Source organism: Salvia hispanica, chromosome 3 (assembly GCF_023119035.1).
Source record: "Salvia hispanica cultivar TCC Black 2014 chromosome 3, UniMelb_Shisp_WGS_1.0, whole genome shotgun sequence".
NCBI classification, from domain to species: domain Eukaryota; kingdom Viridiplantae; phylum Streptophyta; class Magnoliopsida; order Lamiales; family Lamiaceae; genus Salvia; species Salvia hispanica.
In genome coordinates this window covers 49526141-49541163 of record NC_062967.1, presented here as the reverse complement: position 1 = coordinate 49541163, position 15023 = coordinate 49526141, and the positions used below count along the sequence as shown (strand labels likewise).

Sequence of the window (15023 nt, the reverse complement as noted above, 5' to 3'; positions counted from 1 at the left end):
ATTTAAGTAGAAAATTGCACATGATCTTTTGGAGTAGACTTTCATGATATCTATTTATAATCCACAAAGATGTTAGGCATCAAAGTATACTTTTCTTCACCTCTATTTTTTTTAATATGCGAAGGGCATGAAAATTCGCTTGTAAAAGTTGCAAACATCGCTTCCTTGTAATTGCTGAATTCAGTTTCTAGGCAGATATAAAAACTAATATGAGAATGGCTGGTTTAGATATTTTTGGAGAAGACTGCTCTGCTGTAGTAAATTATACGGAATATACTATCCCAGTCAACGAGTAAAGCGTTTAGCTTGACAGGGACAACAACATGCAAAGCTAACTACAGTTCTCAAAAGCAATCTAAGCCGGAGGAGCTACTGGTTTTGGTTATATCCTCTCGCCCACGGCACCCCGTGCTGGCTCCTTCCGTTTCTTCGTGACCCGTTATTCTTTTGTGACAAGACCCTCATTCTTTCTTCTTTCATGTTACCAAATAGAGCGTCCAAGGTCTGAGGCTTCTGTTTGGCGCCTAGAGAGGCTTGCTGTGCAGGTTGTTGTAGCGTTTTCTGCACATAAATAATAAGAATCGACTAATCAATATGGCTACCAACTATCAAAAACTCAGCAGAGGCCCTAGTAGCATTGTGTCACGTGGTTGTGGATAAGGAGGCGTATGAGCTCGAGCAATACCCAACATCATTTCCACCTTTAATATGGCTTCTACTTAAACTAACTACCATCCAATAGTTAGCATCCTAAGAAGTAACTTCATAGTTCATACATAACCTAACAAAAAATCTCTCGATCTCTAGCCTTCTAAGTAAATCACGTAACAATGCAAAAGAAGAGAAAACAGTTATATGACTGAAAATGGCAACATATAATGTTCAGTTTTAAATGAAGGGATGTCTGTACCTTCACAACAAAGCCAACTCTTGCTACAGCGTTCTTCTGGAAAGTCAAGGCCCCAGCCCTGCAAAAAGATTATATCTCAGATTAAATATATATCTAAGACTCAGGTTAAAATAACAGACTGGGAAACAAGGCATCAAGTCAGAAAGATCCCTCGGCTTAAGTGATCAGTCAACCATGGTCGAGAAGCAACATGACAATCTTGTGGATCTCTTATTTTATTCGATACTTCATAACAAAGGAAGATACCCAGACATATCTGAAGCTCATTATCAACTTATAGACAACAACAATTCAGCATTTGCCATTTGCCAAGACTTATGGAAGACAACCCCTCCTTCAGTGGGCATGAAAAAAGTCTTCCCTGGCTCATTGAAACAACATAAACCTTAGCCGAAACGATCAACCCCCAGACATGCCATAAGCTTCATGGGTTTCTCACAGCCAATTATTTATGTTGAAAACCAAGGAAGATGGAAGTATTGCTTTAGCTGGCAAAAGATCACACACAAAACAAGCTGGTCTGCATCACTAGCCCGAAATATTCATTCCAACCAATAATGCTGCCTAAGTAGGTTCATGTTTAAACAACCCTTTGTTAAACAAAGAAAGTAATACACCCCACCCAATTCACTCCTGTGGCCATCAGAATGTGGAGCAGATGCTGAATATTGTAGAATATTGTAGAACACAAGAGATGCCCAGACCATGAGCAATAACATGTCCACTTAATTATCCCCCTAATATAATACAGGCTTGTCCAAACACCCAAGAGACTATGAAAAGCTGGGGCAATCATCTAACGAGACAGAGTTTCAGATTATTTTGTGTCTTGAATGCCACAACTAAAACAGAAAGATCCTCCAATAACACTTCATACACCCCCGAATAAACCTATTCAATAACATTAATATAAATTTGTAGGAGATATTTCATGTTGGGGCAGTTTATGATATTAGTATACCATGGCAAACAGTCTATGGGGACTTAACTCCATTTTCTCTTAACTTCCATAGGGAAATTCGTTTGCTTCACTTATATCACTGTGCAAAGCATAATTTCTTTGGCAGTAAATAGCCAACAAAACTTAATTAACCCATCCCACACGTCATGCACCCAAACGCCAACTCCAGGAGGTTAATTAATAAGGCTGGATAAGCTATGATTTCAACGACACAAGCAAAAGTTCCCAGAAGAAGCCACCACCTAACTAAATGAAAGACAACAACCACATGCGCTCTGGGAAATAGACAAGTGGAGGGCATGGCATAGTCTGCCATGGGAAAGCCATCAATTACCTGCATCAAAACAGAAAATGAATTAACCCCATCACCATGTGTTAAAAGAAAATTTTGACAGGCCATAATTTAGAAGCATAGATGCTCCAAGACAATCACTGGTGTACCTTGATTTATTAGCATTCAATGGCCTAAACCGATTAGAAGCTTTGTTTCGAATAGGAGCAACAGAAGCCTTTTTAGCAGCCTCAGTTGCCAAAGGGAACTGATTTCCCTGAAAGTTTGACCTCCTTTTAGCAAGAGCACCCTGTCAGGAGAGAACATAAATTATCATAGTACCAGGAAAATTACAGCGTATTTTAAGTGACGGCAAACCACAACAATTCTTAACACTTGCAGATGTTACCATATCAAACACACAAGACATAGATACATATCTATCACACCACAAGTAGATTCTGAGGGTTATTAAGCATACCTGTCTGAGGGAAGTTCTTGTGTCCATAAACCTTTTGACTTTCAAACCTTTATCTTGGGAAGCATTGTTGAATGATTTCTGACCCTTATTCTGTAGGTATCAAAACCATTTAGTATTTCAGAAAAGATAAAAGAGAATATATGTCTCAGACAGAAGAGTCGAAGGATGGGCCTTACAGAGACTCTTTGTTTGTTCGGCTTCATACCACGAGTCTTCGACATTTTGATGATATCATCTGAATTTGAATGGAACAAAATCTTAAGCAAATGCAACAATGAAACTGTAGACCATCATCATATTACTAAAATGCATACCCAATGACATATCCACTTTCTTCTCCGTAAGAGCGATTGCCTCACTAGTCAGGGGCTTAGCTGCCATCTGTATTTGGGAAGAAAGGTCATGCATATTAAACACCGGAGATAATCCCAAAACATAGGTAGAAATAGCAACAATGCCTATCAATGAATTAAATTATACTCCAATTTTTTTTCAGCTCGCATATACTCCTTCCTTTTCTAATTTCTCAATGAATAAATGATATCACAATCGGTAAACGAAGTCTGAAAGACCTAATTCCACATCATAAAACGATATCGCAATCCGATACAAAGCTCGCACCTTTGCATCAATAAATTAACCAGAATTGTACGATTCCAAATATGGTCGTAGATTACTAGCACACACTATACAAACAACACAACCAAATATAAATCCATTACGGTTAATCCCAACGCAGATTGCTTACTGTAAGCGAAAATACGTTACCTGATGATCAAATATGGTGGTAAATTGTGGAGAAAAAGCTGAATTAGGGTTTGAGCAGAAGCTAAACACCGACGAAGTAATCAATCGTGACAGCACACAATGTGATATAAAAGGGCAATGTGTAATATGTGCACTTGTGAATTTCTTATATATTTTGAGGCATGGAAAATCAAAATCTAAATCTAAATCTCAATATATAGAGACGCTGTCAATATTATTACTACTATTATAAAATATTGTTTTTTTATTCGGACATATTACCCTATTATTGTCTCTTATCATCGTCGCTCGAAGTTGATAAAATACATAGATTTGGGATATACTATTTGACATGTATTAATGTCATTATATTGAATATTAATTTTAAAATCTGTCAGTAAATTAAGAAATTATAAATATGTTACTATAATTTTGCTATTAATCAAGATTTTGACGCTGACATAGCTTGACGACTTACTTACGTGGCACTATCAGACGTTAACCAATTTCGACGTTGACATAGCTTGACGACTTACTTATGTGTCACTATCAAACGTTGACTAAAACGACTACACATTATAGACAATAAAATGATGTTATATTACACTAAATTAAATTATAATTAAACAAATTAATTTAATTAATTTAGTATAATGCATCATTGTTTTGTTGTTTAAAATATTGCATTTTGATTGACAGATAGTGTCACATAAATAAATTATTAAGTTATGGAAATATCGAAATCTTGTTGCAAAATCAAAACACAATAATTTACAAAATTTAAAGTTGATAATGAAAAAACTGAATTGACAAAAAATAGTAAGTACTCGATAAAGAGTGTCATAATAGCACGTGATGCTAGAATTGCAACATATTAAAGCCAAAATAATTGCAATTATTTGAATTCGAAAAAACTCATCTAAATTTCGATTATTTTATAAATGAACCAATCTCAACTTCTAAAATGTTTTTCCTCTTTTCTCTGCTTTACCAGCAATTTAAAAGTCACAAATAAAAAGATCCAAAAAGTGCATTAGCCAAAGGCAAAATGCAAGATTGCTCAAAATTTGATCAAGTAGATTCCCTCTAACCAATGCTCTTTCTCACCTAAAGAAAGCATGAAATCACCATCATTTCTTTTGCTTCCCCACTCTTTATTCAAGCAAGGCAGGCTATTATTTTGAACAAATACCAAAAGCTCTGAAATCAGTTAACGCCGTATATCCATTTCTCCGCGTTGCTCGTGTAGTTAACCAGCTCCTCAGGTTTGAACCACAGCTTGATTTCATCCTTGGCGGTTTCAGGGCCGTCGCTGCCATGGATAATGTTTCTGCATCATGCAAGTAATGTTGTGTTAACTAGGCCGGAAAAGTTCAACAAAATGATGAACATATCAAGATATAACAGCAATCAAAATGCAAGTACCTTCCCACTACAACAGCCAAATCTGCCCTGATTGAACCGGGTTCAGAATTCTGAGGATCAGTCGCTCCTATGAGCTTGCGGCCGTATCTGATCACCCCTTCGCCTTCCCAAACCTGGATGTGTACATAAATGTTTGAGTAGAGCAACAAGATATAGGGGTGGAATAGTCATTGTTACCATGGCAAGAACTGGTCCGGAGCTTAAGAAGTTGCACAGCCCATTGAAGAAAGGCCTTTCCTTGAGATCATGATAATGCTTCTGAGCAAACTCCTTTGGAGGAACTATAATCTTGATTCCTACAAGTTTGAAGCCTTTTCGTTCGAACCGGGAGACAATCTCAGAGATCTAACACCAAAAGGGACTTCATCAGAGTGAATGCAAATTTGCAGACGCATACACACTCTAAGGTTACTTTAACTATACATTCGTGTTTAGGAGAAAGGCGAACTAGACGTTGCACTGCATACTAACCATATAGAATGCAGCAACGTGATCAAGTTGAATCATGTTTTGAATTGAATAGGCACTTAACAAGGAATGATGAGAAAGAATCAAGAAAGTAGGATACCAGTCCTCGTTGCACCCCATCTGGTTTTATGGCAATAAAAGTCCTCTCCATCTTCAAAGGAAGTAAAAACAATGCAGCGTCAGTGAGAAGGACATAATGAACATCAGTTAAACATGAGCATCGAGACGATTCATCTATGAAACAAGTACCTGAGCAGCATGCGCTTCCTGCTCTTGAAGCATGAAGGCTGCCGTATAAACAACAAAAGTGAGAAGTTAATGTCAAATCTAATGCCTTATCAGCATACTAAGTTTATTCATGCAAACATGAAACTGGAATTGGTGAGAAGATGTCAAAAGGTGATAAGAAATAGTACTACTTTCTACAGGCATTAATTAAATCACAATTTGGTATTCTCTTCTACTATACAATTAACCAATTAAAAATGTATACAGCAAACTAAAGTAAGAGCTAAAACGGATATGCTACCAATGAAAGGAGGTAAGAAAGTTGATTAACCTGCAGCAGGCAGAGCAAGGACTCCAGATATCCAACCTCTATATGCATTTCCCGACTCCGATAAACTGTATGAAACTAAAGATGACATTCTTCTTCTGCATGAAACTGCAGCTGCTTTTCCTCCTGAAAAATGGTACTCCACTTAGTTTAGCCTACTTCATAAATTTATTTCTAAATCCGCAGATAGAAGTCCCTTTGTTGCATAAAATCTTCCCAGTTTCATATTCAGTTCCATATGAAAAGAACTTGTCATAGATTCCAAGCTATGGACCAACCAATATTTGTTGATTGATTTTTCTAGTCATTTTCACCAGATTGTGGATCTATTTGGAAGATCGATTCCAAAACACAGAGATTTTTTGTTTAAGCGATTTGACTTAGATATGCAATATTATTTGATACTTTCCAAATGCATGGATTTGATAAATGTATAGTATACTAGTAGTATTAGATAATTATTGTTTCAATAAAAATTTGTGCATGGCATACTGTTATTATCAGCAACTTTTCTGGGTTGTTTAGAAATAGGCATGTTGTACTTCATCTACCAATTATGATGCATGCAATTAGGAAAATGGATATTTTGACATATATCGGACGTGCCAGCCCATAGAGTCATTAGACACACAAACACAATCATACAGAACCTTGAATAAATCTATATACTGCCAATATATACTTCAAAAAAATTTCAAATGCAGAAAATTAAACAAAATTCATTTTGATCGCGAATTCCAGACTATAAACAAGCTCCATTGCGTAAAATAATTCAAAACTAGAAAACAAAATAAAGATACTACTAGATAGGCATTACAAAAACACATCAAATCAAAATATGAATCAAATTTCCCAAGATTACACATAAATCAGAGCTGAGAAAATTGACAAAAAAACATGAGGTTTAAATGACCTGAAAAGGAAGGAGAGGTGCGCTTCGAAGCAGCAGATAGGAGCGATCTCACGGATCTGTAAATCTGAGACCTCATTTTTGGAGAAGAATGATGATTTAACAATCTGGAGAGTGAAATGAGAGTTTATATGAGTAGTGACAAAGGATTTGTTACAAACACTGGAAACGCAAAAAAAGGCCTCAATAACGGTAAGAATTGACTGATTAATTTGTTTCAGATTAATAATAAGTACTCCCTCCGTTCCAGATAATTTGGGACACTTTGACCCGGGCACGGGTTTTAAGAAATCTAATGGAAAGTGAGTTGAAAAAGTTGATGGGATGTGGGTCTACTTTTAAAGTATTAGTTTTATAAAAAAGAGGGAACATCTTTTTTGGTCTACGAACTTTGCCAAAGTATCATTTTAGGTCCGTGAACTTTGAAAATATCATTTCAGGTCCATCAACTATGAGTTAATATCATTTGAAGTACTTTTTTACTATTTCCAAGTTTTTTTGGACAAAAATATCGTTGATACCTTAAAGGGTATATATTTTTAAGAGTGAACTACAAAAATGGTCCCTGGACTATGGGTTTATCTCGCCCATAGTCCCTGGACTTTAAAAATATCGCCAGTAGTCCCTGGACTAAGGGTTTATCTCGAAATTGGTCCTTTTGGCTTTTTTTGGTACGAAAATACCCTTTGATATTATTTTGGGGGGTTTGGGCAATTTGGTCTTTTTACACTTTTAACATTTTAAATCTGATATTATTTTAGTTATGTACTAACTTTGATATTATTTCAAAATTATCATTCTTCTTCCATTTTGTTATCCTTCACTGAATTTGTTTTTTTAATTTCAATATTAGATTTAATTTTACAAAATTTTAAATTTTATTTTTTAAATATCAATAAATTTTTTTAATTATAAAAATTATTAAATAGCAAAAATTAATAGTTATAATCAGTATTTGATAGTGTATAGTACTATGTAATCAATAAGGTAAGACAACGCCTTAGTTTTAATCAATATTTAAATAGCTTTAATCATAAATAGATTATATAACACAATTTATTCTGAAATAAATATGCATATAATGTAAGACTAATATAATTTTTGTTTATTAATTTGAAAACAATCAAAATTTACTAGAAAATTTCAACAAAAATACTCCTATATAAAATTTTAAGTAGGATCAAATTTTAGTCAACTTCATAATATTTAATCACAAGCAATTATAACAACCGAACGGAGGCTAAATAGAATAACTCTTATTTTTCCATCATGGTTAATATTATTTTTCTGTGCTTCTTCAATTCAATTGAATATTATATTAAATAACAAAAATTAATAGGTTTAATCAATATTTATAGTGTCCATGAATTAATAGTTTTCATTAAAAAATTTATTGATATTTAAAAATCTAAATATTAAATTTAATTTTCATAAAATTAAATCTAATATTGAAATAAAAAAAAATTCAGTGAAGGATAACAAAATGAAAGAAGAATGATAATTTTGAAATAATATCAAAGTTAGTACATAACTAAAATAATATCAGATTTAAAATGTTAAAAGTGTAAAAAGACCAAATTGCCCAAACCCCCCAAAATAATATCAAAGGGTATTTTCGTACCAAAAAAAGCCAAAAGGACCAATTTCGAGATAAACCCTTATCAGGGGACTACTGGCGATATTTTTAAAGTCCAGGGACTATGGGCGAGATAAACCCATAGTCCAGGGACCATTTTTGTAGTTCACTCTATTTTTAATAAACTTGTCCTATACTCATATTTTTTTATAAATGTCTTTACTATATATTTTTGATGAATTTTCTAAATATAATTTGACCTTCAATATTATCACTTAATTTTGTGACATGCAAGAAAAGATCCTTATTCAATTTTTTATTATTGAAGAAAAGTTCTTTATTCTATTTTAAAATTCTTTAATATAAAAAATGAAGAAAAGCAATTTTACTTGCATGTCACATAATTAAATGATAATATTGAAGGTCAAATTATATTTAGAAAATTCATCAAAAATATATTGTAAAGATATTTATAAAAAATATGAGTATATGATAAGTTTATTAAAAATATATATCCTTTAAGTTATCGAGGGTATTTTCGTCCTATAAAACTTGGAAGTAGTAAAAAAGTACTTCAAATGATATTAACCCATAGTTGATGGACCTGAAATGATATTTTCAAAGTTTACGGACTTAAAATGATACTTTGGCAAAGTTCGTAGACTAAAAAAGATGTTCCCTCTATAAAAAAAATGTGAGTAGGAATGAGTTAGTGGAATATGAGGTCCACTATCAAAAATGGTAAAAGTGAAGTGGGACAAATTATGTGGGACGGCCCAAAATGGAATATTGGGTCGAATTATCCGGGACGGATGGAGCATGTGAGTTCAGTTTTAGACACATGATCAATTTGGAATATGATTTCATTTATCACAAAAATTTCATTAATTATGTGATCTCTACATCGATGCTCCGGTAAAACACACGTCAAGGTCATGGTATCGATTCATTTTATGTTATTTAGTCCTTCTACAAATTGTTGGTTTATTAGGTTATTGTACCAATGTATTTTGTTTCATTAGATTTTACGCTAATATATTTTAATTTAAGAGGTTTGTATTTTTTTATTTTTAGTTTGGTCAGATCTTTATTTAACAGATTTTGCAATTTTATTTATTTCTTGAGTTAGTTAAATTTATTTAATTTTTTGTTTCTTCTATTTATTTTTATATTAATACAGTTGCAATATTAACTTAAAAATTACTGAAAAAATAAAAATTTATTGATAGTGCCCGTTATTAACTTAAATTAATTTGTTTTAATTGCAATAATTTTTGAGTCATTAACTGAATTAATATTAAAATAATTAAAAAATAAATAAATAAACAACACAATAAAGGTTAAATTCTGAAATTTATTAAAATATTACTCTCTCCGTCTTCCAAATTTTGTCAAGAAATGTAATAGAAAGTGGATTGGAAAAATTGGTAGGATGTGGGTCCTACTTTTAAAATATAGAGTAGTTTTATAATTAAATGTAAATGAGAATAAGTTAGTGGAATGTGGAGTTCATTACCAAAAATGATAAAAGTTGAAATGTGACAAATTTTATGGAATGGACGGAAATGAAAAAATGTGACAAAATTTTAAGAACGGATGGAGTAAATAAGAGATCCAAACAAATTAAAAATAAACAAAGCATAAAGAAAGTTCAACGTCACAAGATCCAACAAAAACTTTCATGATATACATAGTAAATCAAGATTCAATGGTTAAATAACGAGTTTCATCACGGAAACTACGAGATCCAAATTAAAACAACAAATACTAGGAGTTTCTAGGCTAAGATGTTTAAACACTTGAGAGAATTAGGCTAAGATGTTCAAATACTTAAGATTCAACGGTTATGTACAGGAATTCACTAATGAGAGAGAGAATTATATACAGGAATTAACTGACGAGTTTCTAGACCCAAATCCATGAAGCTTGCACGGATTTGTTTTTAGGTCACTCTCAATAAACTTCAAACTAATTAGAGTTGGACAGAATATTAGAAAATTTAGGCTTTCACATGACTAATTGAATGTGTATGACTATCTTTCAGTTGCCAAATTAAAGCAATCCAATTAATATTAAGTTTGAGCTAAAAGAAAAGTATATTTATTCGTTATGGAAATAAGTGTAGATACCATATGAAATTCTCTATTTGACGAGGGATCGAAAATGGGCTTATATTTTATATAAATATAAGCTAGGGTTATGGGGGGAGTGATAAATTGCTAACTAATTAGCAATCTCAAACTAAGACTAAATCTTAGCCATTAAATTAGAAGATTCAGTGGTTGAAATAATGTCACATGAACTATATTTTTAATTTAAAAAATTAATAAATAAAATTATAGGGTATTAATGTCAATTCTCTCTCATTAAAATCATCTTAAAACTTTAAATTTACGTAACTCTCTCGATTTAAATTAATTTTTCGCAAAAACTATGGATAATTTTATAAGGATTCCAATGAGATCTCAATTGCATATGTTCCGACGACGTTCAGATGATGAAATTTGATATTTTTTATTTTACTTTTTGTAAATGTTGATAACCAGATTTTTATCACGAATACATCGAAAAATCTCAATAAAACCATGTAAAATTCTCAATAAATATGTGTTGATATTTTCTTGTACTAGTGTTGATATTCTTATGTCATATTGTTGATATTTGTAATACATTATGTTGATATAAAAAAACATTCATGAAAATCATCATATGATAACATAATAACGATATTACCTTTTTGTTGATATTTTGTCTGCTATTTATTGAGATTCGTGAGATCTAATCCCATCTACTCATTTTAAAATCTAAGGGTGGAGATTTGGTCTTGATTTTGGATTAGGGTGCTATAAGCATTAGAATATGACCTGAGTTATGGTACCCAACTGCAGTTTCTGCTCCTTTGTTGTTTTTAGTTAATTATCATGGAGATGTTTATGTAATTGTTCATTCAATTATTCTAATACATACATTTTTTATACCTTCTAACACCCAATATAAGATTATTCTAATACATGCATTTTGTTTACCTTCCAACACCCAATATAGGATGAGGTTGTAACCCAACCTTCACTTGCTTATATGACCACTGGCTTACAATGAGTGAGAATGGTAAATAATGGTGATAATGAGAAATTATTTTCAACCAATTAATCACAAATATTTAATGTAAATTGATCTCTTTACTAGATAGATTAACAATACACGTATTCGAATATCATTAAGGGCGGACATGTTATTTTTATTCTTTATCTCAAAGTTGTTTATCAGTAATATTTGTTCGTATGCATTGAATCTGTATAGTTTGCCGCTAGTCGAACGAGGGTCTCGGACCCAACGCTATGATATGTTTCTATTTTAGGTCCTAATTGTTATATTGGGCCAAGCCACTCGTTTGTGTGCCTATTTATATAAAAGTAGGGCACATAACTCTGTAATCCGAAAACAATCTAAATAACATCTGTTCTCCGTTTCTGCCCGTGGACGTAGCCAACACAACGTTGGTGAACCACGCAAATTCTGTGTCTCTTTACATTTATGTTTGTCTCGATTACACAATTGCTCTATTATATCAAAACAATTTTTATGTATTTGTATCATATGTTCATTTGTTTTTTTTTTACTTATTCGTCATTATCATTTCTCTCTAAAAAATTAACTTGTTACTGATTTTCTATCTATCCTGTATATATGTTAGTATGCCTTGAATTTGTATAGGATTAGGTTTCCTAATAGGGATAGGATTATGTTTCCTAAGCCCAGTCTGTCTAATGTGTGCCTATATATATGGGAGTAGAGCACATAATCTGTATCTGAAAACTGCAGTCATAATACAATTTGTTCTCCGTTTTTGCCCGTGGAAGTAGCCAACACAACGTTGGTGAACCACGTAAATTCTGTGTCTCTTTACGTTCTTTTGTTTCTCGATTCACAATTGCCCTATTTGTCATAACAAACTGGTAACAGAGCCTTGGTTTTCGAACTAGGGTTTTGAATTCCGCTGCGAGGGTTTTGTCTGGTAAATCGAGATGTCTGCTCTGAACGTGAAGGTTGACAAATTCACCGGGAGAAATAGTTTTGGTTTATGGCAGATCAAGATGCGATCTCTGCTGAAGCAGCAGGGTTTGTGGGAGCCGCTAAAAACAAAGAAGGCTACGGAGGATGATAAGGAGTGGACAACCCTAGACGAAAAGGCCCACTCGACCATCATATTGAGCCTGTCTGACGATGTTATCATCGAAGTTGCGGATCAGGAGACGGCTGCTGCTCTTTGGGCGAAGTTGGAGAGTCTATACATGACGAAGTCTCTAACCAACAAGTTGCTCTTGAAGCAACGTTTGTTTCGGTTACGCATGCAGGAAGGTACGCCCCTTCGGGATCATCTGGAAAATTTGAATAAAATTTTGCTAGATTTGCGTAATGTTGAAGTTAAAGTAGAAGACGAGGATGCTGCTTTAATTTTGCTTGTGTCTCATAGCTGCGAAGTCAAAGTCTGAAGTACAGAAGTTGAAAGCTCAGCTTAGTGTTGAGTTTGATATGAAGGATTTGGGTGTTGCGAAGAAAATTCTGGGCATGGAGATTTCTAGAGATAGAGAAAAGAAAAAGCTTTCTCTGTCACAGAAGAGCTACATTGAGAAGATTTTGTCAAGATTTGGCATGTCTGCATCTAAGGCTATTGATACTCCAAGTGCCACAAACATTCATTTGTCATCTGATCTTGCACCGAAATCCGAAGTTGAGGAGGAGTACATGTCTCGAGTCCCGTACTCTAATGCAGTAGGGAGTTTGATGTACGCCATGGTCTGTACTAGGCCAGATATAGCGCATGCTGTCAGCGTTGTTAGCAGGTTCATGGGAAATCCTGGAAAGGAGCACTGGCAGGCTGTGAAGAGGATTTTTCGTTACTTGAGAGGTACGTCTAATGTTGGTCTCATTTATGAAGGTGATACTCACTGTTTAGTGACTGGTTATTCTGATTCTGACTACGCTGGAGATGTCGATAGTAGAAGATCTATGACCGGTTATGTTTTCACTCTTAGTGGTTCTGTTGTTAGTTGGAAAGCAACTTTGCAGGCTGCAGTTACTTTGTCTACTACTGAAGCAGAGTATATGGCATTGACAGAAGCTGCTAAAGAGGGAATATGGTTGCAAGGGCTAGTTGGTGATCTTGGTTTACATCAAGATCAAGCTGTTGTGTTCTGTGACAGTCAGAGCGCTATTTGTTTAGCCAAGGATCAAGTTCATCATGAAAGGACTAAGCATATTGATGTGAGGTATCATTTTCTAAGAGATGAGAAGAGAATTGAGGTGAAGAAAGTAGGTACTGCTGATAATCCTGCTGATATGTTCACCAAGTCGGTCCCGCAGAGCAAGTTCCAACATTGTTTGGACTTGCTTAATGTCATGAGCTGTTAGTTGCCCGTGGAGGGCAAATCTGAGGCAAGAATGGAGAAGTTTGTTCGTCTGGTGTTATGATGATGCGTCTGCAAGGGAGAATTCAAGTTAAGGTGGAGATTTGTTAGTATGCCTTGAATTTGTATAGGATTAGGTTTCCTAATAGGGATAGGATTATGTTTCCTAAGCCCAGTCTGTCTAATGTGTGCCTATATATATGGGAGTAGAGCACATAATCTGTATCTGAAAACTGCAGTCATAATACAATTTGTTCTCTCGTTTTTGCCCGTGGACGTAGCCAACACAACGTTGGTGAACCACGTAAATTCTGTGTCTATTTACGTTCTTTTGTTTCTCGATTCACAATTGCCCTATTTGTCATAACAATATATTTACACGCATATGAAAGGGGATCATATTGAGCATTCTCCCTCGTAGTATTTTGAACCAAATTACACCATTGATCTTTATATATACAAGCGATGATTGTTAAAAAAAATGCATATAATTAGAACTTATAATATGCATTATCACTTATCTATATACGGGAGTACTACTATATAATACGTGAGGCCATGTTTTTTTAATAAAAATCTTGCTTTATCAAAATAAATGTGAGTCCAAGTTGCACTACAAGTGTGCAGATTTTCACATGGACATCTGCTATAAGAGATATGTAGAGATCTTCAGCCTTATCCTTATTAATCACATTGCATTAATGACTTCTGGATTTTACAAGCTTTCCGCAGTTCACACATACAGTACTATGAATTATTGATATATACATGTGCGATGAAATAAGCCAATCACACGATAGATTTGAAATTTAAAAATACAGTGTAGTGTATCAAAATTGTCTACCGTGTTGCAGTCTTTCTAAAAGGCCAATGTAATCTTATGTGTACGTGCAACGTGTGTGTATGCGGCACTACAAAGTCGATAAGTATTTAGTCATTCTTTTGAATTAGTAAAGTGAAATAAAGATATCTACATAATGTGTGTATATCACAATTTGATCAAATATACTAGTATTAATTTAAACAAATTAAAGGGTTTAAGTATAATAATTACTCCATAAGTTTTTTGAAAATTTCGAACTTTGAAGAAAGTTTAAAATTTCGCATGCGATCGATATGATATCAATCAAAGAGTTAATTTCCCAAATTCTAACGTGGATGGAATAAACTACTATTATAAATCATCCGAAAAATCAAAATGACCTCAAAAAATGTCACAAACAACGCCGAGGTCGAGCTACGGCTTTAAGTACTACTCCTATTTAGTAGTACAACTTTTTTTAATGGTGCAAACTACGAAGTGAGTTGTG

The 15023-nt window shown here is 33.7% G+C and overlaps 2 protein-coding genes across 2 annotated transcripts; both read right to left on the bottom strand.

Moving 5' to 3' along the window:
- Window positions 1-205: 205 nt before the first annotated feature.
- Window positions 206-3541, bottom strand: LOC125215419. The gene is made up of 7 exons (XM_048116826.1): window positions 3392-3541; window positions 2938-3004; window positions 2800-2858; window positions 2624-2713; window positions 2313-2452; window positions 911-968; window positions 206-561 (listed from the first exon to the last, which is right to left on the bottom strand). Exons 2-7 carry the CDS (start codon window positions 3002-3004, stop codon window positions 370-372), a joined length of 606 nt encoding a protein of 201 aa, XP_047972783.1. The 5' UTR covers window positions 3392-3541; the 3' UTR covers window positions 206-369.
- Window positions 3542-4268: 727 nt separating this feature from the next.
- LOC125216662 (nucleoside diphosphate kinase 3-like) lies at window positions 4269-6865 on the bottom strand. The gene is made up of 7 exons (XM_048118420.1): window positions 6733-6865; window positions 5823-5945; window positions 5513-5550; window positions 5364-5414; window positions 4973-5140; window positions 4796-4908; window positions 4269-4700 (listed from the first exon to the last, which is right to left on the bottom strand). Exons 1-7 carry the CDS (start codon window positions 6806-6808, stop codon window positions 4577-4579), a joined length of 693 nt encoding a protein of 230 aa, XP_047974377.1. The 5' UTR covers window positions 6809-6865; the 3' UTR covers window positions 4269-4576.
- Between the last annotated feature and the right edge of the window lie 8158 nt (window positions 6866-15023).

Coding starts and splice junctions, on each gene's coding strand:
- LOC125216662 (XM_048118420.1), bottom strand. CDS start 6,808: ATGAGGTCTCAGATTTACAGATCCGTGAGATCGCTCCTATCTGCTGCT. Junction 5,141..5,363: donor ATGGGGTGCAACGAGGACTG/GTATCCTACTTT, acceptor TTTTGGTGTTAG/ATCTCTGAGATTGTCTCCCG. Junction 4,909..4,972: donor CCGGACCAGTTCTTGCCATG/GTAACAATGACT, acceptor GTACACATCCAG/GTTTGGGAAGGCGAAGGGGT.
- LOC125215419 (XM_048116826.1), bottom strand. CDS start 3,004: ATGGCAGCTAAGCCCCTGACTAGTGAGGCAATCGCTCTTACGGAGAAG. Junction 2,453..2,623: donor CAAGAACTTCCCTCAGACAG/GTATGCTTAATA, acceptor CTCTCCTGACAG/GGTGCTCTTGCTAAAAGGAG. Junction 969..2,312: donor TTGAATGCTAATAAATCAAG/GTACACCAGTGA, acceptor ATCTTTTTGCAG/GGCTGGGGCCTTGACTTTCC.